Source organism: Talpa europaea, assembly GCF_964194135.1.
Source record: "Talpa europaea genome assembly, chromosome: 2".
NCBI classification, from domain to species: Eukaryota; Metazoa; Chordata; class Mammalia; order Eulipotyphla; family Talpidae; genus Talpa; species Talpa europaea.
The window spans coordinates 5,174,266-5,200,648 of record NC_140068.1 but is presented as its reverse complement, the minus strand read 5'-3'; the positions used below and the strand labels follow the sequence as shown (position 1 = coordinate 5,200,648).

The 26,383-nt window shown below is 43.1% G+C and overlaps 1 protein-coding gene across 1 annotated transcript in view; it reads right to left on the bottom strand.

Moving 5' to 3' along the window:
• Positions 1 to 26,383, bottom strand: part of MTHFD1L (methylenetetrahydrofolate dehydrogenase (NADP+ dependent) 1 like) — a gene marked incomplete at both ends in the record, with an annotated part of 149,604 nt that overhangs the window by 54,860 nt on the left and 68,361 nt on the right. Inside the window, 3 exons of the mRNA XM_084227680.1 lie at positions 493 to 593; positions 1,626 to 1,667; positions 6,919 to 7,058. Of these exons, the coding sequence (XP_084083806.1) occupies positions 493 to 593; positions 1,626 to 1,667; positions 6,919 to 7,058 (283 nt within the window). The remainder of the gene's footprint in view (positions 1 to 492; positions 594 to 1,625; positions 1,668 to 6,918; positions 7,059 to 26,383) is intronic.

Sequence of the window (26,383 nt, the reverse complement as noted above, 5' to 3'; positions counted from 1 at the left end):
TTTTGCATCTGTGTTCATTTAGCCGTGTTTTAAGAGAAACACTAACCGTTTATGCAGAACTTTGCTCCCTAACACTGAATATATTTTAAACATCAAAAGCGGTTTCATGGTGTTTAAATAACTCAAACTTAAAGACAAGCGTGGGAAAAATAAATCCTCCCCAGCCCGACTGCAGTAGTGGAAGCTGTGAAGGGTTTTATCGGGAAAATTCCATAACATATCCCTTTGATCATGCATAGTCTTTCAGACAGAAATGCTGGGAGAATTAAAAAGAAAAAAATCCAAAAGAGATGGTAACTCACTAGATATCATTTCCCTAATCACATCTGAGAGCCTTCTGCTAGAACAAAACCACCCCAGCCACACCCAGCCCACGGGAGAGGGCCTTCTGTGTACTCTCGAAGCACAAACACCAAACATCCCCAGACACAAACACAGTTCACAGGGTGGCCCAGCGACCAGACCATGCTGGAGTCAGGAGGTCTGACTTACTTGAAGACATTTATGGCCACGACCACGGGAACCCCAAAGAGCTGGGCGATCTGGATTTGCTTCTGGAGGTTACAGCAGCCGTCTGCCACCAGTGGGATGTTCTGTAAGAAAACCAGAGCCTCAGGCATCACCCCCACACCCCGGTAGGTTTGGTTTCCATCTCTGCTCACTTTATTGCCCTAGCAGCTGAATGAAAAACACACATCTTTTTTTGGTTGTTGTTAGTTTGTTTTTGGGGTCCAGGAAAAGATGACTGCAGAAGGAGGAGGCTTATGTTCGTAATAATTTCTAAAATTATTCTGGGTGCAAAGGCATGATATTTGGGTCAGGAGCCAGGTCGCTGTTGCTGCTGTTGATGGGTGCGCAGGACACAAGCTCGGTGGGCACAGCCCCAGGAGGGCCAGCTCCTCCCCGCTCAAACCCCTGGCGCCACCTGTAGGAGCCACGGGGTACTGCTGCTAGGACATCAAAGACTTTTTTTTTAAAAGATTTATTTTATTTATTTATACAAGCACTGGGTACAGTCAGAAGCGCGGGAGGGTGAGAGAATTCACCAGAGCCAGAGTGGGGAACAGAACAGGCAGACTGACGAAATACACTGCTGAGGGGAGCAGCAGGCAGCAGGAGCAGACAGAAGGACCGAAGTACACTGCTGAGGGGAGCAGCGGGCAGCAGGAGAGGTCTGCGCACCATGTGGGACCCCATCCAGCGGCAGGGGATCGAACCCAGCGCTCAACCGCTGCACCACCAGGGAGGACCGACATCAAAGACTCTTGACAAGAGTCATAAAGCCAATTGCAAATCCTCCAAAAGTCAGTTTTCCCACCTTATTAGAACACGTGGGCATAAGCTTCACATTTGTTTCTGTGCTGGAGACCCTTAGCTCCTGCTCTGGTGATTGTCAACAGGACAGGGAAGGGTAGGGAAAGCCATGGGTAGATGATGGGTAGATAAAACCCATCATTTCTTAGGATTGATGGTTAAATGATGGGTTTTATTTTTGGCTCCACCCCTCCTTTTGGATTATCAGAAAAGCAGTTTAAGAGGAGGTTGCCGGAGGATTCATCTACTGAGTTTTAACAGCCAGGCACTGGTTAACTACATTGGAATGGTTCTTTAAAAACAGCTCTTACCTCCTCAGTGTATTCTTTCTTAAGAGGGACGCCAGCAGTTACCTAGGATAAGAAAACACAAAAACTAAGAAAAAATCCCATTAAAATGCTTACTCTAATTGATAAAGATCTGAAAGCAAAACAAATCATAGTCACTTTTGGGGAATGTACATTTAATAGCACATTTTGTGCTTTTAAACCAATAACTGGAAGCCCTGGCTGAACACAAAGTCTTGGGGAAGTTTTTAAAGAACGCTGAGGCTGCACCTGGACCAGTTAAAGCAGGATTTCTGGGAGGGGGACCCAACATCAGTTTAAAAACTCCCCAGACAATTCCAACCCGAGCCAGTATCGCTTCCTATCACGCGAGCAGAGAGCGCGGATTAAAGCGTGATTTAGAGTGCATCGTCATTTCTGGGTAAGTTCTAAATCATTTTAAGAAATTGCAATGCTAGCAGGTCCTCGAATAATATTTCGCTCGAATGTTCATGAGAAAAATAATCCCAGATGACGCTGTCAAAATGACATTATTCGTGGACCTGCTCTCATTATCCTTTCACGATTCACGTAAAGTAGATGTTTCCAAGAACCTCTCAACGACATTAAGCGAGGACTTAACTGTACTTTCTGGGCCTCGTTTCTCAACAAACGATGGGTTGGCAGCAGATGAGGAAACTGAAGCTGGGAGGAGGCAGATGTCTTGCCCAAGGTTACACAGCAAAGGAGAACGGGGTCTTGGACACAGCAGGAGGCTGAAACCCCAGCTCAGCGCCAGTCCCCTGCCCCTCGGGGCCTTGTCTACATTACCATTCAGTGAGAAACACTACAGAACATCTGATTCACTGAGGCCAAGGTGACTTACTCTCTCAGTGAACAGGCCTCGAAAAAATATTAGAATCTGTGGCAAAGTTACAGAGTTGCTTTTTGATAGTTTGAGAACATCAGAAAACATTTTCAGGTGAGTTATTCCAGCAGTAGCACGAAGGCACTGTGTCAACTGTTCGATCTATATGTTAGACTAAAAAAAAAACCACGCAAAAAACGCGGGAAGCATCACTGAGTTTACACCTGTGCAAAGTTTTGCAGAAAACCAAATTAGGCAAAGGCAGGAAGAATGAGTTGTAAGCAAATGCCAACAAGTTGAGAGAATTAACAAATCGAAAAGTTGGTTCTTCAAAGTATTAATAGAAGTGGCAACCCTCTGAACATTAGGAAAAAGAGAAAGGAAGACAGAATTATGCTGTAGAATGAACAGGATACTATGACTAACTTTGCATCCATTTATTTAAAAACAGGAGTTCATGGTGGCCACTTTTATTATTACACTTTATGTAAGAAAGTCTAAGTAGTTCTACAGACTTAAAATAATTTAAGTTTGCAGTTAAAATCTATCCCTCATCAATAAGCAACAGGGCCAGATAGTGTCACAAGTGAATTTTTCCCATCTTTGAATAAACAGATATATTCTACACTAAGAAATCCCTTCCAGAGCATAGAAAAAAGAAGGAATCCTTCCTATTTTATTTTATGTGGCTAACAACTCATCACAAATACAGATGGAAAGATCCTACTTAAAACATTAAGAAACCCATAAGCAAAAAAAAGTTATTCATAAAAAATGACATTTCTGGGGCCTCCCTGGTGGTGCAGGCGGTTAAGACGTGGCGCTGTGGGGCTGTTCGATCCCCAGCAAGAGGGGTGCCCCACATGGCGCAACAGACCTCTCCTTTCTTGCCTGCTGCTCCCTTCTGCCTGTTCTGCTGCCCACTCTGTCTCTGGTGAATCCTCTCGCCCTCCTGCATCTCTGGCCTGCACCCCAGTTCTTGTATGCATAAATAAATAAAAATAAATATTTTTTAAAAAGGAAGAAAAAAGGCAAGATACATTTAATATTTGAATGGTAAGTAATTTGCAACATTAACAGATTACAGAGAAAAATGATCATCACCATAATAGATAAAGAAAACACTATTTAGAATAAAAGCATTAGTACAAAAACAAAAATTTGGGAACAGAAGGCAATTTCTTTAATGTGATAAAAATACACTGAAAACTCATAGAAAACATCATACTTAGCAATGAATATTAAAGCATGGTCTTTTAGGTAAGATGTCTGGTGCTACCACCCCTATTTAATATAGCATTATAACTAGGAAGACTTGGTAAATGACAAGAAAAAAAAAAACTTTGAAAGATTGGCAAGGAAGAAACAAAACTGTCATTACTGTTAGATATGATCGCCCATGTACAATATTCTGTAAAGTGGTACAATTAATAAGGCAACTTGGAGGTCACTGGATATAAAAGCAATATGGGAGAAATAACCAGGAATAACCCACCAATTATTTAAAAATATAAAGCAAGGAACAAAAACATAAAGCAAGGAAGCTCTTTATGGCATTAACTGTAAATTTTTATTGAAATATATTTTAAAGACCTAAAAGAATGAAGAGACATGCCATGTTCTTAAGATAAACTGTTAGATCTCTCCAAATGGATTAACTTAATGCCACGGGATGAAGATGCTTACAAGATTCTTTCTGGAACGTGATGAGTAAATTCTAAAATGCATATGGAAGAGAAAATGGCCACTAGTAAGCCAGGCATGCATGAGTATAGCGAGGGGCGCTCACTCAGGGTAGTGCAGATGCAATTAGATGTAAATGGACCAACACAACTGAAGGAGATCCAGAAACAGACCTACACGTGTGTAGACAACTGATTTATCATGGAGGAGGCTTGATGACTAGGAAGGAGAGATGATCTAAACTAACAGAGCGAGGCCAAGTGGTTGTTAATATAGAAAAAATGAAATTAGACCCAGTGATTAAACCACACCCCAGAAATCAGTAAGAATGGGTGTGATGATTAATTTTATGTGTCACCTTGGGTCACCGGGTGGACATGGCCAGCCATCACCCTGTGTTTCTGTGAAATTGTTTTTGAATGAGGATTTTATTTAAAGTTGGTGAACTCTGAATAAAAAGCTTGCTTTCCAGAATGTGGGTGAGCCTCTTCCAATCAGTTGAAGGCATGAAGGAAAACAAAGATCCCTTTGACCACGAGACAATTCTCCAGCAGCAACCTTAAGTCTGGGAACCAAAACATCTGCTCTCCTGGTGACCTGCTCACAGTAGGTTCTGGAGATGACAGCCCCCATAACTGGGAGCCAATTCCTTATAATAAATCTCTTCTTATATAAATACACATCTTACTGGTTCTGTTATTCTGGAGGACCGCCTTTATACAACGGGATTAAAGCATTAGTTGTGAAAGCAATATGTGGATCCCAAAGTTTACAGAGCAGTAGTTCTTGTCTTGCACCAGGAATAGTCAGCACTGAGAAGACAGGATATGAATTTAAAATGACTGGGACTAAAATGGGCAAGTTCAAGGGCTACAGGATTTTCCACTGCACAAGTTATGGAAGAAAACAAGCTGAATAAACATAGAGGCAGTCACGGCTATTTGTGTAACGATATCAAAAGGAAGTAGAAGTTATAAGGCATAAAAAACATGACAGAGTTGTTTCAAATGAGAAGGAAAGCGCCTACGGTGGATAATACAGAATATAGGATTGAGAAGATGAAGGTTGATTTGCTACTCAAGTATTGAAAACTATTTTACAGATCATGCCTACGGTGGATAATACAGAATATAGGATTGAGAAGATGAAGTTTATTTACTACCCAAGTACTGAAAATATTTCCAGGATACAGATCATGCCAGGCATTGGGATATACAGAGTAACAAGACATAGTCCCTAGAGGCAGAAACTGTTGAATAGGGTCTTTCTCTCTCTCTCTCTCTTAGCATCCCCAGGACAGGGATGCTAAGCTCTGTCAGATTTCCTGATTCTCCACCCACTAAGCTTTATCCTATTACAATCTTCACAGGTATGGAACTGTGACTTTCAGTGGCACTAGAAGCTGTGCAAAGGATGAATGCGAGAAAATGCAAGCACTGTAAAAGAGGCCAGATATTAACGTGGAATCAAAATAGGACTGGAAGTCACGTAGAGAATTTTTACAGGACAGAGACCAAAGTGTGGAAAACATGAGACCAGAACTTCAGATACCTTGATTTTAGGTGCGATTAATCCATAAATACACATGTGAATCCCTTTGCATCTTAGTAATTTTATCTTTATAAAGAATGTCCCATATTAGATCATCTAAGCTTTTTCCAGTATAAAATTCTTTGATTTTATAATTCTCAGTGTACAAAACAGGGAGGGAAAATTTCAGTGCAATATGTAACACATAAAGGTATATTAGCTTTTTTTTTTTTTTAAATGGGAGCTGATATACACATACAGAGTCAAAGAGTGAGTATAGACAAATGTTTTGAGCAAAATCTGAATTCTTCCTTATAAAAAGTTGCATCAGCTTGCAATAATGAGGCTTTAGACTAAAATTTAGTGTTTAAATGTTCCATATTATAAAGAGATTTGGAGTTCAAAGTTGTTAGAAGATTTGGAGCTAAGTCCCAGGCTTTGGATGTGACACTGCCCAGATTTCCTAACCCCACTGAAACACCACTTCTGCATCTGTAAAGTGCTATTGAATTCTCTGCCTCTCCTAGGACAAAGATGGTTTCACAATGCACATTGTGATGTTGGGGATGGTAAACCTGTTTGTTTTTGCTAAATAATATGAAAGGCTCACATGAATGGAGCCACTTTAAAATGGGGTCAGAGCAATTAGCCACTACAGAAAAATCCCTCTGCTGTTTTGTTTCAACTGTGGCACGCAGCAATTGTTTCAAGAACAGTTCTTAGAGAAATCCGAAAGGATGCATCCTGACCTCTAATGATTATGGTCATTTTATCAGAGGATGAGACAGTAACCAATTAAACACAGTCAAAAATAGCTCTTAGAAATAAACTTAGTGGTAGAGTTATAAAGTGAAATCAGAATGAAGAAAAATAGTTCTAGGTGGTATCCGAGGAGAGGCAGAAATGAAAAAAAAAAAAGCTAATTCACAAACACTGGAAAACCTCAGCCACTGAGCACTCACTGCTCCCGTGCTCCCTGCCCAGGAACGAGTCTCCACGCTCCCAACACCCAGGGTTACAAGAGGTTGATTGAAGTTTCAGAAATGAATGGATAGAAAAGTGGTTATATTTGGTCCTTTCCAGAATGTTGCAGATATAACTCTGGGTGTTCCTATTTATGTGGACTTAACTGTCAGCTCTAAGTGGCCCAGAACCGTAACTTACAAAAATGGAGAGCTTTTTTACAGATACAGAAAGCTGTAGTGACTAAGCAGGTTTAATGTTTCCAACACTTCTTAACTTAAAACCAGGACTTACGCTCGGCCCACCTCCGTGCATCTTGAGGGCTCGGACAGTGGCTACCAACACCACGACACTGGGCACCAGCCCAGAAGTCCGGCACTTGATGTTGAAGAACTTCTCCATTCCAATGTCGGCACCAAATCCGGCTTCAGTGACTGTGGAGAATCAAATTGGAAACCTGCTATTACCCTCTGAACACAACAGTAGGTTTTGGTGATCACTGGTGTGGCTCCGATGGAAAGGCTAACTTAGCTCTCCCACAGCGCCAGGTCATTCCATGCCAGCACACCCTGTTCATAAAGTGCTTTTCCCACGGACATGGAGAAGGTCTGGCTTCCTTCCGTTCCCTAAAAAGATGACTCTACTCTGCTTCACACCACGATGCTGGAAGGATTCACTGCCAAGACCAAGATTTTTCTTCCAGTACAGTAACTCACAACCATGCCCTTCTTAACACAGATGGAGTTTTCAACTTTTTAAAAGGTTTTCAAATTGAATTAAAGGACATTACTAACTAGTATGAATGCCATATCCTTTCTTTAAAACATATGGGGCCACCCTGGTGGCGCAAGGGGTTAAAACACAACCTATGAAGCTATCCGCAGCCACTGCAACAAGAGTTTGATCCCCAGCCAGGGAGCTGACCCACATGGCGCAGCAGACCTCTTCTGCCTCGCCAGCTGCTCCCCTCAGCAGTGTATTTCAGTCAGTCTGCCTGTTCTGCTCCCCGCTCTGTCTCCGGTGAATCCTCTCACCACCCCCCCCCCATCTCTGGCCTGTACCCCAGTTCTTGTATGCATAAATAAATCTTTAAAAAAAAATGAAACATATGTAACATCACCCATTTTAGTCCCACCTGGTCATTTCTGTTGATTGACAAAATTCAAGGTTTTTCAGTGGCTTAAACCGCCATCAGGCTCAATATGAAATAGCACCTTATTTCCTAGCCACAGAGGATCCCCCGCCAATTACTAGCAAGGTAATGGCAAGTGTGAATGTAGCAGACAGAATACCCAACACTGCCCTCCAAGAGAATGCTACCGACACTGGGCAGCATCTTCAAGCACAAAGAAGATTCTAGGACCAACAGCACCTGGAAGTTCATTAGAAACAAAGGATTCCCGGCTCGATCCACATCTCCTGAACTAGCACCGCATTTTAATAAGATTCCCAGGTGAGGTGACTAGAGACGAAAATTTGAGAAGCGCACTGCTCTAAGAAAGGAACAGTGGGCCTCCCTGGTGGCGCAAGGGGTTAAGACGCAACCTATGAAGCCAATCCACAGTCACTGCAGCATGAGTTCGATCCTGGACTAAGGAGCAACCCACATGGCGCAGCAGACCTCTCTGGTATCACCTACTGCTCCCCTCAGCAGTGTATTTCAGTAGATCTGCCTGTTCTGTTCCCCACTATGTCTCTGGTGAATCCTCTCACCACCCCAACACTTCTGGCCTATACCCGAGCTCTTGTATGCCTAAGTAAATAGATTTTTAATAATAATAATAAAAAGAAAGGAGCACTAAGAATATCATGGAAAGTCCTCATGATATCCACACTCTATACTGATATGCACCAAGGCCAAAATTTGTGGCAGAGCGGATGGGCAACAAAAACACGGACAAAGATAATACACTGACCAGTTTGTTCATATGTTTGTGGTTGCCTTTTCGAATTTCATATGCCTATATAATTTTAATAGTAGATGTAGAATTTTATACTCTACTGCTCTGCTGTGAAGTGATCACAGTTCTCTTGCTGTACAACAAACTTAAAATTTATGATTATATGTGGCAGTTTACAATTTTGTAAAGTTGATAGACCAAGATTTACAAAATCTTTCCCCCCACTGTGATGAGACATTTGGGCTGTCTCCAACATAAATAATGCTACAAAATAGCTGTACATGTGAACTTTAACCTCTTTCAAATTATATTCTTGTAATAAATTCCCAAGGGAGGAGGTATGGGGCCAGAAGACATAAATGTTTGACTGTTGATATGCTTTTGATTAATTAAAAAATATTCCTTTAAAAGCATTCAGTTTGGAATGACTTTAGCTATAAGTCATTTTATCCCTGATTACATTTTCTTTGAACAAGTGACATAGAGGATGTAAAGAAGTAAAAGCTATTCCTCCTCTATACCATATTGGGACAGGTTTAGAGATTTTATTTGCAGTGGTCAAAACCAGTGTTTATAGCAGCAGCAATCGCTGCCTCGGGGTACCCTGGTGACAAAGTTGCTGACTGTAGCCAAGGGTGGCTTGGTGGGCCCCAGGAGAGGAACATGCAGCTGAGTGTCAAAGGTCTAGAATGTGATTCTTATTTGTTGTTGGATTTAATCTAGATTTGTTCTTGAGTCTTGAAGCCAGCACATTCCCTCCGACGGAGCTTCCTGAAAAGCTCGTGATGGAGCCTTCTAATGGCGGCATGTTGAAGAAGGCTTGCAAGAAAACCTGTGCTCTGCCACCTGATTTGTCTTGGCAGCCTTTTATTTTTGTTAAAGCTATTCAACTTATGACATGAATGAAAACAGGAAATGCTGACTGATACTCTTCCAAGTGTAAGCAGAGGGGCAGCCAGATAGTGATTTGATAGTGTGGTTTGAGTCAAACTTCATAACACAGTCTGCTCCCAAAGGAAGGTCAGTGGGTCAGGGCCGGGCAGGGCTGATTCTTTGGACAAATCCTGTTAGTGACCAGCACAGGAAGCAGAGCACTGGTTTCTACTGGGGGGTCAGAAGAAGCAGGACCGTCAGGCAGCCGGCTCTACACAGTGACTAGCCAGGCACACACAAGGCCCCTGGAATTCTTTAGGCGGCAAAGAGAGGATTTCTACACTGGAATTATCCTACCCTGCCCCCAGCTTACTGCACATGCACAAGCTGCAGTGGCCTTAGGACTCTGATTTAAAAGTAATCATCTTCAAAACAAAACATGAATCATCCATGTTCAAAAACAAACCAAACAAGAACCTCTCTGCCCCATAAGGAGCGCTAAAAAATAAAGGTTCATAAAATTTGACAGGTACGGAGAGGACTTGAGGTCTAGCTCTAGGTAACATTCTCTGGTCTCCCTGAGCCAAGCAGGTGAGCTTGAGGCAAGAGCACACCCTGGTGTCCACATCCTGCCGAGGCCCCGCCCAGAGGTCCGCTTTCTGTGTAACACATTCTATCTCTTATTTTCTTAGGTAATACTGGGGTACCCCCGCCGGGTATTAACACCACGGTGCACCCACCAGCTATCACCCATACTGTGGAACTCTCTGCACTGGCCTTCCACTGGGGAGCGCATCTGATATAACACATATAGCACAGAACTGAGGGGCCACCTTCTCATTAGCAACGAATAAGCCTCTGCACCGTGCTGGGCACCTGTGAGATCACGTGTCCTTCTCTTCCCAACAGGGAGGAAGCAGGCACCGGCCCCTGTTTAATAGACTGAGGTGAGCAAGATGAGTGACTGAATGAGAAAGAGCCCCTTTCTGATCTCCCCTCTCACTGGAATTCCCTTGGGTACGCGACATTTTTTGTTTATCTGTAGGCAAGGACATAAGAATTCAATTCTGTTTCACATTAATTTCTGCGCAGCCACAGGCTTCTAGTACATTACTGACCGAACCCACTTCCATGGACTCACAAGCCATCAGAAGACCAGCATTTCTCTAGTTGAACTGCTTGGAAATTTTGCTTCCAAGGACAATCTTAACACCTTGTGCTTCAATATTCTGACATATGGATTCTCCTCCATCATGACGTCCCTCCCCTGCCCGACCTCCCTTCACTGAATTTAGAGATCCGTTTTTTTCTCTTGGGGCAACTCATCCAGGAATCGTGATCCCTTCCTAGCTCTTGGTCTGCACGTCAGGGTCGCTGAGCCTCAGGCAGTGACAAGAGTTGACCAGTTAACAAAGAGGTGGCTCCGAGGACCAGCTCTCCTGGGTCTCTACTCAGTGCCCGCAGGCCCAGGCAGAGGATGCTGTTCAGCAATCTGCCCTCCTGAGACCCAGATGTGCCCCCCGGGGCTGGGAGCATTCACCACCTTCCAACTGGGTGGGTCACACCCCAAGGCTTGATTTCCTACCTCCTCCAGACTTCACCTGCCCGTCAAGAGGTTGGGGAAACTCATGCAACTCCAATGCTCTAGCTGGGGGTCTCCCGCCCTCCCCAAACTGCACACTCCTGTCATCACCATGAGCACATAGTGGGGAGGGCAACAAACACTTTAGGCCTGAAATTCTCATTTTTACTTTTACACCAGGGACAACCCTCCTTGAACTCAGAGATGGAGTTAAATGAGGCATCAAGATCATTTTTCCTTGAGTTTCTGGCTACTTGCTCTGTCTGAAAGCTGTCACCAGAGTTGCAAATAGAATTTCCACCTTGCTATGTCACGAGGGCCTCGTGTACTCCAGGTGTCCTCAGAAATGAGAACTTTTAGATTTCATAGGCACTTCATAGTGGCAATAATTTTTCTTTCCACAATACATGCAGCAAACACATAGATCAAGCACAAAACATATGAGTCCCCCATTGCCTTTGACATGAACTTGGATTTATGGGCCATTAGAGGTCTCACATAAGAACGAGTCTTGCAATCTGTATAGTGCAAAATGGGTGGAGATAAAATATGTCTGCACGGGGCAGATTTTGCAAACTTAATCCTCAAAAGAATTTCTTATAAACAGAGGGAGAAATAAAACTATCTTTCATGCAGCCAGCACTTCACTTTCTCATGACACATAAGAAATAAAAATAAAACCTTTGTACAGGAAGAAGCAAGGGACAGCGATGCTGGACCAGACCTCACACTGAAGCTCGGTGGGCTGTGATTCCTGACCGGCACTGGAGGAAAAGGAAATGAGATTCTACAAACTGCCTTTTTCTGTCCCATGTAAACATGTCTATGGAAGGGCAGCTGTCTGCAGAGAAACGTGAGGAGAGTGGAGTTCAAAGTCACAGAAAGACATGAATTTTGAACTTGAGCTCCAGGTGGGGCCACCCTTTGAGGAATTTAATTATTTTTTCAGTTACTATTGGGTTGTCAGAAAAGTCATGACTTTTTCATTTTTTTCCTGTTTTTCAAGCAAAAATGCGTCACGACTTTTCTGATAATCCAACAGGGGACAAGTAAACCAGGATGAATCATTAAATGAATTAGGAGGGACGCTGAGCAGTATCGCTAGAGTTGAAAATGAAACTGAATTTGGTTTAGAACATATTGATCTTGAGGGTCCAGGTCATCTTAATTTTATAAAATTCATAGAAAAATTAGAACTTTTCTATTCAGATGGATTTGCCTACTTAATCGATGATCCTCCTTGGTTTTATGAAATGTCTTAGGACCAAATTCTCCTAGAGTACAGAGGATCAATGAGGCACTTATTAAGAGACGTCATGAGGAAGAACCAATAAAAACCCATATTATTTAATCAATGGCAATGTTTACACATATTCAGGGAGGTAAGTTTGTTGTGTAGAACACATGAGAAATTTAATGGGAATTTGCTGGGGGAAAAGGAAATAAACCAAGAAAATTGTAAAAGATCCACTTGACCCATCATCTGTTTCTGGTGTTAAGACAAACTTTGAAAACACCAGCAATGCCATTTAAGTGGGCTTCGGTGTCGGCCCCAGAATTTCCTTCCTCGACAGAGTTAATTAGTTACAGACACTGGTTCACATTATTTTGAACCATCCTTAATCCTCTTGGTTTATAACATGATGTTGACCAAAGGAAAATTTAATTCTGGGGGAAAAAAGTTTAAATGAAAATTGAATTACACATGTTATTTTTACCTCCCTTATATTAAAAAAAAGCAACTGAATTAAATCCACCCACCCGCTATCCAAATAGTTCCCATCTTCTTGTGGGGAGCATCAGCATTGGTGCAATGTCATGACCAGGGATATAACCCTTCTGTCTACAGTGAATAGGAGTGCAATGTGGGGAAGGGGTGCCAAAGTCCTGGCCAGAGGGTATCTGGGAGGGGCAGAGCTGTTCTAGCACCAACTCCTGAGAACCGCACTATGGGGAGATGATTTGCAACAGAAACAAATTCTAGGTTTCATTGAGCAGTTTACAAAAACAAACCCAAGAAGGAAAACAGTGTAAAAATCAAAAGGTAAATCAATTTTATCTTAAAGATTAGAAGGTAAACAGTGTAAAAATCAAAAGATAAATCAATTTTATCTTAAAGATTCCCCTGGGGGAAAAACACATCGAAATCCCTGTTATAGCTTTTTCTGCAGGTGTAAGAAACCCCGAAAGAGCAGTGAGGATTACTGAGCTTGAACACAAACCAAATACACCAATATTCCTGGCATGACAACTTGTATTAGAGAGAAGTTGAGACAGGAGGTAAGCACTGTAAGCTTGACAGTTGTAGGAGTCCACCATCTATTTACTAAATCCAAGTGGACAAGGGCAGCACAACAATCAATTTACTATTTTGCAATCAGAATTTTAAAAAGAAAAACAGGATAGAAAATATTAGGCTACATCACAATACTCAGGTAGTATTGCTTCCTGAGACATGTGATTGTGTTTTTGCACCAACATAGAGGCGTGAATGTATGTGCTGCTCTGAGTTGGTCACTGGCCCCAATTCTGTTTGGAATAAAGAGGGGACCTGCTGGTGTCCCAGTTGTGTCACACAGACCAACTGGTGTCTCTTAAGGTCAGTTCTGTGATGGTCCAGCACCAGCCCATCCCGCTCAGCCTGGCCACTCTCAGGAAACAGCAGCCCCCACCATCACACTCACATTTAGGGTCACAGATGCAATCTTACCCTCACGGTTCCACAGCACTATCTTGGTGCACAGAGGTACCTGTGCTGTCTAGTCTCTCCTTCATTGGTATGTGTGACAGGGGGTTAAGCTAAGACCATCCCCACCCCGTCTGGGGGAATTGGATCTTTAAAGGATTCGATTTAACAGAACTAATGAGGACACATTGAAAACACCACTGGCTCATGTTGACATTTGCAAAAAACACAAACTAAACCAACTGGCCTTGAAAAGGAGGCTTTCCTTTGGCTTATTTTCAAAACAACTTTTTCCTTTGTCTAAAATTAATGTTATTAGAAAGGTATTTTTAGAACATTTGATGTGAAGAAGAAAACCAATCGGGTACTTGACATGGCGTCGTAACTCACATCCACCGGCCAGATGTGCTCTGCCCTTGCCACGCCCAGGTAAGCGGATTTTGTAGGGAAAAGGTAACAAAAAAAAAAACTCAGCAAGAGTTCTCCAGCACCTGCCCCCTATCTGCCCCCCACCCCAGGGCCCAGAGGGTGCTGACTCTAAGGTTTGGCCTAACTCTCATTTTGCATGAACTAAGACCAAACCCTCAATTTGCCACCTCTCCGCTTTGCTGCTCTTGGAACACAAAGCCTCGCCTTTCATCTGGATTGGGTCTGACTGGTAAAATGGCTGATAAAAATATGGCTATTGTATTAAAAAGGAAAATGCTAAATGCAGCTCACTATTTTGTAATGCTTATTATACTGGCAAAAGTCAGGCACTGAACACTGCGGTATTCCCATCCGCCTCACCAATATCTGAGACAGGTTCCTTAAGTCCTGGGCCTCAAACACAGCAATCTCCACCAATGTCCTTGGCCTCCAACGTGAAAGGCTTGGTGCTCAAGACAGTCTTAGTCTGATCTTTCCAATTAACCTAATGTGGGGCAGTTCTCCTAGACCTCACATTTTTCCAATAGTATTTATTAAACAATATAACAAGTGATGATTTAATACAACTCTCCCTTTTGGACATCCACGCATCACTGAATTAATGTCATCTTTATCAAACTATTCTACATATAATGGGATAAATACACCACAGGACACTCTCGGGTGCTATTTTGATATCAGTTCTCTATTACCATGCATTATTACCTTGTGTTTTTTTTTTTTAAAAACACAGTACATCCTAACAGTCCCCCGTTTTTACTGAGGAATTGACGAGCATGACTGTGTCAGTTTAAGGCACACAGCATCAGGATTAATACACTGTGACGTGGTGACACATACAGGTTCAGCTGATGCGCATGTTCACATTTAGATACCAAAGAAAGGGAAAAGGATTTCTTCTCAGGATTTTGTGTGTTTTATTTTATTTTATTTTATTTATTTACACAAGCACTGGGATACAGGCCAGAGGCGTGGGAGGGTGAGAGGATCCACCAGAGACAGAGCAGGGAGCAGAACAGGCAGAAGGACCGAAATACACTGCTGAGGGGAGCAGAGGGGGCGACAGGAGAGGTCTGCCACGCCATGTAGGACCCTCGCCAGCCGGCCAGGAATCGAACCAGCACTGCAGAGGCTGCGGACAGCTTCACAGCTCTGTGCTCAACCTGCTGCGCCACCAGGGAGGCCCTGTTTTTTTTTTTTTTTTTAAGATTTATTTATTTATGCATACAAGAACTGGGGTGTAGGCCACAGGCGTGGATTCACCAGAGACTGCGTGGGTCAGATCTACTGAAATACACTGCTGAGGAGAGAAGTGGGGAGACAGGAGAGGTCTGCTGCACCATGGCTCCCTGGCCGGGGATTAAACTTGTGCTGCAGTGGCTGCAGTGTGCTTCATAGTGCTACGTCTTAACCCCTTGCACCACCAGGGAGGCCCAGGATTTTCTTGTTTTGATATCTAGAATTAGGCAGGTCATCCAGCAGTACCATTTAAACCTTTTCCTGTCTGTCCTCATAAATTTATCCTAGTATTTAGACAAGTGCTGATACTAAGTCAAGCCCAAAGCTCATCGTCCGGACTGTTTTTAGCTGCAGGATAGCAGGGTACGGCGCACTGCAGACTGGGGGAGCACAGTGAGTCCTCAACATCATCAACAGGTTCTTGGAAACTGCCTTAAAGTCAAATGATGTTTAGTGAAGCCAAGTTTAACACAGGTTAATCGAAATAAACAAAATTCTAAGTCCCCTCAGAATATTTCTGGTCACAAAAACATCGCCAAACTTCAAAATAAAGACCCAAAACCTTTGCAAAATTTAAGCAATCACTTCTAGTCATTATTCACTCTCCAACCTGCTACTCCGGTTCAGAGTCTCTGGTGGCTGAAGTGTAAGCTGGCAGCTCAGCGTGCAAGATGGGCACCAACCCTGGACCGGACGCCCCTCCGGGACAACTGAGACGCACCAGTGCACCCAAAGAGTACATATCTTGGGGGAAGCTGGTGTAGCTGGAGGCCCAATGGACACAGGGAGACATGCAAACCCCATGCAACTCGTGTTTTTCTCACCAGCGTTCTAACAACACTGAATGCAGCGGCATCATGTGATGGCCTGCTGTGTCGTGTGGGGCTTGGCACGGCATGATTTCACGAAGCTGGTGTATCTCTTCACCAGTGACTCGGGTCTCGCTCTGTGTCTTTCAGTAAAATTTTATTGTTTTCTTTTTATATTCTCATTTCTTGTTAAATTTATTCCTAGGTATTTTATAGTTTTGGAGACATGTATAAATAGGATAGTCCCCCTTAATAGTATATTAAGTTTATTGCTGATATAAAGGAAAACTATCACATATGTATACTGCATCCAACTACCCAACCACAACTTTTATTACTTAAAATAAATTTCTTGAATTTTCTCGTTACACAATTGCAATGTACATAAATAATGGAATAATCTCTCTTCCGTGACAATATTTAAACTTTCTTATGGCTCGTTTGTATCACATTGGCTGGAACTTCAGAATAATGGTAAGTAGCAGCTGTGACTGTAAGCATTCTGCTCATGGTTCTGAATGAATTAGGTGAGCACTGGAGGCTTCATTATTTAATATGATGCTATTAGCTTCTATAATTCTATTTAAATTGTTATTTTGCGTGGGGTCTTTTTCATCTTTCCATTGAGACACCACTTTCATCTCCAAATTGATTTCTTTGCTTTATTTTTAATTGCTCAAGCATTTTGTAATTTTCGTAGTGCTTTCAAACTAGGAAGTTTTTAAAAATTGATACTATTTGAACAAAGCACTAATGGTTCAAACAGTACTTAGGACTGAAGCTAGGAAGAGGCTGAGGCTGGTAATTCTAATCATTCATTTTTTTTCTCTCCACCCCCCAAAGACTGAAAGTGATGGCCGGTTTCCCTATATGCCTTGCTTGAATTCTACGATGCTTTTGTTGCCTGAGAGCAGGACACTATTATAATGGCATCAAAAACCGCTACAAGTTTAAAAACAACCTCAAGCAACTGCAACTTTCTAAACTACAATATATATTAGACAAGGATAATGTGACTCTTTTCAGGATCCTCAGGCTGAACATTCTTGGCCAAGCTGGGGTAAGAGCAGTCACACAATGTGAATTTAAAAGTCATTGCGCAATGGACACTTTAATAAAAAATCCTCAAAGGCCTATATATTTTCTGTATCTCAAAACTCATGTTTAATCCCTGGATCACATTTAAAATAATTTTATGTTAACATTCGCAGAACTAATCTCTTCAAGGCAATGTCTTGACAAGGGCTTATTTTAACTCCATATGACAATATTTAAACTCCACATTTTATGATGGAGAACAGAACTACATTATGAGCACATTAGACTATATATAAATCATGAGTGGGGATGGACTAGCTATGTCACTGAAAATACATTTGCATTTCATAAATGCAAACAGTCAAGGTCAGGTTAACCTTAAAATTTAAAACTCCTTTCAAAATTTTTTTAATCTAATTACTCCTGTAATTAATTTAATTGTGACTTCAACAAGCAACTGGTCAAACATGCCTATATTCACTATTAAAAGCCTTGTGCAAATTCAGGCACACCAATAGTTATTTAGTAAACTGATGTGTAGTAAGAATTTCTCATTCAAAACCCACTGATTTGGTGCTATGCACGCGCGACATGCTGACGGTGTGGGGATGAAAGCACACATTTAGGAAGAGGTAAAACAAAGTGGTAAGAGCAAGGGCTGTGGTGGGGGCTTGGGTTGAAGCCCCTCCTCTAACGGCACGTGCAAAGGCCCCGCTGCAGAAGGAGGCCTGGGGTCTTCACATCAGGTGCCAGGCAGAATGAGGGACAGGCAGCGCAGCAGGGGCCGAGACTGGGGGGTAGTACAGTAAGGGGAAAACTCGGCTGGGGTTCATTCTGGGAGATACAAAATACTGGCGGGCTTAAGCAGAGGCCGGACAGGATCTGACTTAGGTTTCAAAAGGACCATGGGACCACCCTGGGGGCATTATAGACACAGACTGTGTGGCCGGGGCGGGGTGTGTGGGGAGATGGTGGATACTGGGGCAGGGGGCAGTCACGTGGCAGCACTGGTTAGGTCAGAGGCCTTGGGTTCTACTGGGCAGGAATGAGGCTTTTGGTAAGAGAGTCCAGAAGAACGTGATTGCGATTCACTGAGACAGGGAAGCAGGGTTAGGACCTGAGGAAAGAGAATCAAAAATAAAGTATGGTTTTAGGAATGTTAAGTCTGCAGAGTCATCTGGATCCAGGAGCCTGGAGGTCAAGGAAGGTCCTGGCCAGAGGGATGAAATGTGGAGGTTGGCGCTCAGTTAGGGGTCGGGGATGTCGACCTGCAAGAGAGAGGCAACGAGGTCGAGCCCTGGGCTCTTCAAGCTGCAGAGATGGGGAAGATGAGACTCTGCAGACAAGAGACTGAGCAGAATGGGGCGGAGAGGCTGACGTTCAGGAAGTGCTTCCAGAGGAGGGCAGAGGAAGCCCTGTCCGATGGGGCTAAAAGCTGAGCCTCAGAACAAACACCCAGAAAGAGCGAGCAGAGGGCACAGTAATGTGTGGGGGAGCAGAGGCACACACAGATCTGAGGACTCATCTCTTTCAGAAACCACTGTTCAGTCAGGACGATGTTCTATACAAGAGTGCCAGAGGATGTACCTGAGAAACTCATGTCAGTGGGATTCTAACTGTCCCTGTAAAAGAGGCCCTCCAGAAAAAAAAAACCCATATAAATAGGATAAAAACAAACAAACACACACATGAAAGTACTAGACAAAATGTGAATTAACTTTCAATGGAATTATTAGAGATGATTTGGATTTTCTTCCTCAGGGAGATATTGATGCTTCTATAAAAGGTCATTACTTAACAAGGGAAAGCTATTTTTGAAATAGTCTTGCAATATGCCTATGTAGGAAGTCACCCACGTATTTACATTTATCCTATGTGAAACTCTTCAGAAGCGCACCAGAAGATAGGGCAGGAGTGTCTACACATAGCAGCAGTCATCACTTACGACAACAGACAACACAGTAATTGGAAACAACAACCCAAATATTCGTTGGCAAGAGAGTGAACAAATAAATTGTGGTATATTCATGGCTGTTAGAAGCACTATTTGCATGAACCTTAGAAGCTCTAATGTTAAATGAAAAGAATAGTTTAGAGAAGACTATAGACATGGTGCGAAGTCTCCTTATTTTTGTAAATTCTCAACTTTTCCTATCATTTCAGCGTTGAGAAAATACAAAAGGTTTTTAAACAAAAAGCTTTTGTCATTGTTTTTCCACATAAAGTATTTGGCTTGGTACATATATCAGAGCACAGCACAGGCAGGTCAATTTTAGGTTTGGAGATTAATTCCTCATGAGAGTTGACTAAAATTTAAGGGCTATCTTAAAACGCAAATTTGTTTTTTCTTCTTTTAAGCTCCTTGATTTGAGCCTTTAGGTAATATTCTAATTTAAGAAGACGGACTATAATTTCAACCAAAGCAAAAACACGCATAAACGCTCCCAGTTGTTTGCCAGCACTTTCATAGTAATGGGAAGCTGTAGTCTATGGACCAGTGGACTCTACAAGTTTGGCTAAAACCAGGGGCCTCCCTGGTGGCGCAGGGGTTAAAGTTTCAGCACTATTGGGCTATCATGAGTTTGATCCAGGGGCTGACCCACAGGGCGCAGCAGACCTCTCCTGTCTCCCCGCTGCTCCCCTCAGCAGTGGATTTCAGTGGATCTGCCTGTTCTGCTCCCCACTCTGTCTCTGGTGAATCCACTCACCCCCGCACCTCTGGCCTATACTCCAGTTCTTGTATACATAAATAAATAAAAAATAAATCTTTAAAAGTAACACAGTGACCGTTATAGCTACTCTGCTTGTTCAGATCATGGCATGATTTGCCTACAGCAGCCTCTCTCCCACAGGCAGAGATGGTCTTTCCCAAATAAGGAGCCAAATGCCTAATGTTTTGATTACCATCCCTTTTGGCACCAGGAACATATCTGAATGTGAAACATGCCAGTGGGATTTAATGCCATATGTTTTAAATTCTAATGCTTGATGCCACTGTGAAAATACAATTGTTTCTCAACAATCTTTGAGTTTCTTCTATTCTGCATTCCAGGGAAGGGCAAGGTTTAGGAGAGAGAGAGAGAAGAAATAAGGCCCTGTGACTCTTGAATTGGCACCTGTGAATCTGCTGGGTTCCAGTGTGCCAATGCTGTCTCTGTAACTAAGACTTTCAAACAAGTCTTTCTAGAAGGATCTCCCGACTGCAAAGGAGGGCTTCTGGACACATCAGATCTCCTCAGACCCCTGGATGGATAAGGGTGCCAGCCACCTTTGTATGAGACAAACACAAGCCATGCCAGTGTGCCCCAGAGTCAGAACTCAAATTCAATCTCTGCTGTAGCTCTGCGGTGAACACATACATATGTGATAAAGGTATAAAAGCATGCCTGGAAACAACAGCCCCCCAAATTAGGATTAGTGGCTTCTTTTGGAGGAGCAAAAAGGGCCAGAGGTGGATTCACAACTATATCCCTTAAAATTTAACAAAAAAAAAAAACCAAAAACCCTAAAGCATACACCGCAATATATCATGATTCTGGCACAGCTGGGTGGTCAGAACATGGGATTTTATTCTATCAATGTACATACTTTTCTGAAAACTGTCTACTCAGAATCATTCACTTATTTTAATAAGGGCAGAGCTCTAATGGAAAAAAGAGGATTATGTCACATAAAATCATCGGAAGAGCAAGCGAGGTAGAATACAGGCCAGCATGAGGGCATGAGCGAGAGAGTAATAAGATTAGTCCCTAATCTATGTAAGAGAAGCCAAAACATCCGAGACGATACAAACCAACCTTCTCTTACTAGACTTTCCTGAACAGTGGGGTTAAAAACCACGGCTGGCAGTCAGCAGTTTCCTGAAGGTTAGCACACAGCCTGGGTCTTCAATAACCCAGCACTCTTGATCCTTGATTTAATTACAAATACAATCACTACAGAAAGAAATTGGAAGCATAACAAAAAGGGAGCGTAGGCTGAGATCAGTGTTTCTAAATCATGTAAACAGGGTAGGTCTGGGAGAATTAAAGTCAAGAAAGCTTTAATACCACTTGACGTCAGAATTTTTTTTCTTTAAGGATGGATGAAATTATAGGAATGTTTAGTTTGGGCTGGTTCTCTTCTACCAAAGTGAAGGAATATTTAACATTTCATGGCAATAAAAATGGACACAGAGAAAAGGCCAAGTAACTGGGTGGAGACACCATCAAAGCGTCTTGAGCTCACATAGAAAGACTTAACACCGTAAAGGGAACAGCGGAGACACTGCAGGTGTGGCGGGAATCAGCCACGTAAACTTGAATTAGTGTATTAGGGAGAAAGATTTTCCAAGCAGTAAGAGGAGGAGAGGCAACAACCAAATGTATTCCATTACTGTTGGCACATACTATTAAATATTGGTGCAGCGTAATTAGATTGGTACTGATTTTATTTTTTATTTATTTTTAATGGTCCATCTGCTGCAGATGGGCACCTGCTGCTAATTATTTTCAAATGGGAGTGGATGGGAACCAGATCAAGAGAGATGAGGACATCGCTGCAGGCAGAAGAGCGACTGATCATCGCAGGGTTGGGCATGAAGCCTCAGGCTGTGTCCTCGCCACTTGACTGAGTGATGGTGGGCGTGCATCCTAGTACCACGAAGCTTCAGCTGCATCATCTGTAAGAGGAGGGTGACCCCCGGCTCCCAGAACTGATGACGGACTAAGTGAAAATGCATACAGCGGCTCTAGCACAGGTCCGGTGCTCAGGGAACGGAAGCAGTGATAATGCAGATATTAGCGAGGCTTTGTTCCCAGTTCTACTCAGTTCTTCCTGCAACTGCTATGGCTCTTTACGCTGAGCTCTAAACCCTGGTCCTGGAAAGTGCAGGATTTAACTGGGTATTCATCTAACCTTCCTTCTCTGCTGCCACTGCCTGGTCTTAGGTACCAGGGCAGCACCTGGACAACCAGCCTGGTGGGCACTATTTCCTACAGACGGCAAGGAGGAGACTCACAGGTACGTGCTTGACAAGTGCTTTTGGATGAAGGTGCTGAAATGCAGAAAGCCACTGAGGCCTCCCTCCGATCACATGGAGTGAGTGAGGGTGACTGGCACCTCACATCCCGTAGGCTCTGAGACCTTCACCTGGTTCTTTATCTGTTTTGAGTCATGGGCTCCTCTTGTCAATTCAATGAGAATTATGGAGACTTTCTTCAGTTGTTTCAAAAGCACACACGTATATAATTCTGTGTTTAATTCTGGTCGGGTGGCTGGTGAGCACCAGCTAGGAACGCTGGCTGCAAGTGTATGCTGCCTCCTGGAGTGAAGGGGAGGTAGTCATTCGACACTGGAATCCAAACCACATTAAGAGAACAGAAAACAAATGCAAAGAAAACCCAGGTTCAAGTGCAGGTTTGAATTTTTATGAATAGTTTCAATGTGAGATAATTTTGTAAAACCTAGCACTTCATGTAGCTTTCCTTTCTTTCTTTTCTTTTTTTTCAAAATAACACAATTATGGTTTGATACCAAAGAACTATTTGCCTTGACAGCAGTGATGGACCCCCACGAAGTCAGTAGACCAAAAGAAAACAGGACCGGAGCTCACAGTATGTCCCCCCAGTTCTCATTCAGTGTTTGCTCTAGCTGATGAATTCATGCAATTAAGCAAATAATCTTCACTCTGTTTTCAGTCTGAATGGAATATTGATTCCATTATCTTGGATTAATTACTGCAGAATAGACGAAATTATTCCTTCCTTGGGTGTGTTGGGGAGAGAACAAAACATCAGGCTAAATGTGCCTCAGCAAAGCCAGTAGCATAGGAAGCAGCTTAGAGATGCTCACCCCGTCTGCAGGTTCTCAATCAATACAATGCCCAGCCTCCTAAGTGCGCGGTTCCAACCACTGCGATTCTGTTAGTTTCCCTCTCACGCCACACTATGAATTACTGGAGGCTAAGAAATGTGCCTTAATTACCTTAGATTCCCAGTTCCTGCCACACTCTCAGCTGATATAGAACAGAAGTTCCATAAATGCATGCTAATGTATATTATATATTTCAATGTATATTATATATATATTACATATAATGCTATTTTCAATAGCATTACCTAGAAAAGAAATTTCTAGAATATTTGCTCATTTTCAGTTTTACCCCAAAGTTCTGTCAGATTGTCTTTTCTGTCAATTACCTTTTCAAATCCTTTGCCCATTTTTCTATTGGATTGTCTTTTTCTTTGTCAACCTGTAGTCCTTGGTGTTTATATATTCTAAATGCTAGTCATTTGTCTATTCTGAGAATGATTTCTCCCAAATCTGTTCTTTGTTTTTTGACCTTGTATCTTATTTGCTTACATGCTTGAGGGAGATGCTAGACGACCTAGCAAGATTTGCAGAGGTTGTCTGAAAATAGATCTTGCATACCTTAGCCCAAGGGTGAGCCAAGGTTTCAAATGGATTGGCAAGGTCAGAACTCAGGACAGGACTTCTTCAAAGAAAGGTAAGCAAGTGCCGAATCCCCCTCCGCCCCTCCTAGTGGGGAGGAGTCCGAGCTGCCGCCCCGTTCTCAAGTTAGTGAGGATCTAGAAGAGCAACTGGAAAGGCTCGCAGTGTCCCTGCCTTAGGGAGCATGTGTGCGGGGGGATGAAGGGCCTACAGGCTGGAAACCACATCCCTTGGCCGCAGAACAGAGGGTGGGGTGAGAGGCATAAAGAGCTGCGCGCCCAGTGACAGCAGGCTAGAGGTTACAGGTGTGTGGCCCGAGACAAGGTGCGGGACCCGCAGCAGGACTGCCTAAAAGGATTGTGTAAAGGCCCCCGCCTTGGCTGCAAGCACATCACGGAATGAATGCCAAAACCTGGGCCCTGTGGGGCCACAGGCACGGGGTGCAAGGAGGGGGCCAAGGAAGAAGCCACCTTCCTCACCCCTTCCCACTGTCAGCAGAAGCGGGCCCGTGACCGGCAGGCAGAGAAACCTGCATTTAAATGGAATTTGTAATTTTTTATTTTTATATCAGATTGGAGACACAATTGGTACTATTCTTATGACTGGAAGTGATAGGAGGAATCTTTAAATAAGTATTTTAAAGGGGCCAGATAGCCGCTGAGAGTGATAATGACCTACCACGGATTCCTTCCCAGCGTGGGAACGACCCAGCCGATAGTGCGCTCGACCAGGGAACACGACCCTTGCGAGAGTCTAACGCCGGGGCCTCGTGTCCTGTGTCTGCACATGATGTGAGCCTGTGCTGTGATGTGTGACACACACTAATAGTATACACACACGACAGAGGCTAACTAGGCCTCGAAAAGCACAGCAACACGACACCAGCTACAACACGGTGAACCTCGAGGATATTATGCTGAGCAAGACAAGCGGTCACAAAGGGACAGACACCAGTTGGAGGTGTCTAGAATGTCAGCCTCAAAGACAAAGCAGAGGGGTGTTTGCAGGTACTGGGGGGTGGGGAGTGGAGAGCTGCTTCATGGCTACAGAACAACAACTCTGCAAGATGAGAGAGCTTTGGAGAAGGAGGTGGGACAAAAACTTGAATGTATTTCACTACTGAGGGGTGCACTTAAATATGGTTAAAATGGTAAAATTTACATATTATGTAACACATAAAAATTCCAATGAAGTTTTAATTCAATTGGAAATAAAGTCATCCAAACAGGGCCTCCCTGGTGGTGCAAGTCTTAAGGCTTAAGTCTCAGCACTATGCAGCATGAGTTTGATCCCCAGCAAGGGAGCTACCCACATGGTGCAGCAGACCTCTTGTGACTCCCCTGCTTCTCTCCTCAGCAGTATATTTTCAGTCGATCTGTCTGTTCTGTTCCCCACTCTGTCTCTGGTGAATCCTCTCAACCCCCCTGAAAATCTGGCCTGTACCCCAACTCTTGCATGCATAAAAAATAAATCTTTATAAAAAATCATCCAAATATAAGTACATTAAATAAAAAGTAAATTTAATCTTCACTTTTCATGCAGTAATAATGACAACGCAGAGTGGCTGGGTTGTACCACGTTAGGTTTCTTGCCAAGACCTGACCTGCAGTCTCATGGAATCCTCATTTTGAACCCATGCACCAATGCTATTAAAAGCCCTGTTACCATAAGGACATTAAGCCACAGAAGGGCTAATTACCATAAGATCATACAACTTAAATGGATGAGGCAGATACTCTGATTCGAGAACAAACCCTTTAAACCCTCTGGGAATGGACAGATTTCATTGTTACTAAACTCTCCCCACTCACAGCCTTAGAAAAGATCATTGAAATCATTAGCCTTATCACTGATATTGGTTTACAAAGCATTTTTACATTTGATACTACTAATTAAAATATTGGTCTATGTGCTGCCGAACCAAACACTACTTGTTAAAACACTGGAATGTTAGTGTTCTATCAAAAGAGGAGGCTGAGCCCTAGAGAAGTTATTAGGTAAGTGGCCTCAGGTCAGACGACCACAGCTTCTCACTCTGGGTCCCTGGCAGCCCATCCATACTCAAACCTCATCTCATTGCACATCTCATTTTTCAGATGAGAATGCATACAAGAGACAGGCCCTGAGAGGCTGACAGCTTTTCCAAAGTCACACAGAGAGTTAGCATGTTCATTTATATCATCAGCATTTACCTTTTAAGATACTGTGCCACGATAACAGATATTCTATAAATATGCATTTGACAAAGTCAGGGTTGGTGCGGAGGCAGGGAGCTCTGTCAGCATATAAGAGCACACTCTTTTAGAAACTTATTTGTGGAGCTGATGCATTAGAAACACCACTTCACACAATCATCCAGCTTTTCAGAGACTGCCCTTACCTGGCCTCTTTGTCCATTAGCGCGACAATTAAGCCGTGATCAATGGAGCAAATCCATTTAGACAGCACATCTAGCCACTCACGGTGGACTTGCAGCAAAGTACACAGAGCTGGACAACACAGACCTTTGAGGAATGACCACATAAATCCTCTTCTGGTCCTGACTGCGTGTCTAGAAGGAATTCTAAAACAGTCACAACGACCCCAAGTGAACTTCGTCTGATCCTAAAAGTGCAGACAATGTTGTTTTTGAAGACCTAAGTTCTTCGTCCGACAGATTCTTTTCTAGTAAAATAATTCATTTCTGGGTTTGATATAAGGCCGACAACGGTGTGAAGAAGCTACGCTAGACTAGGTGTTAAGTGTGTGTGTGTGTGTGGTGAGGGGGAAT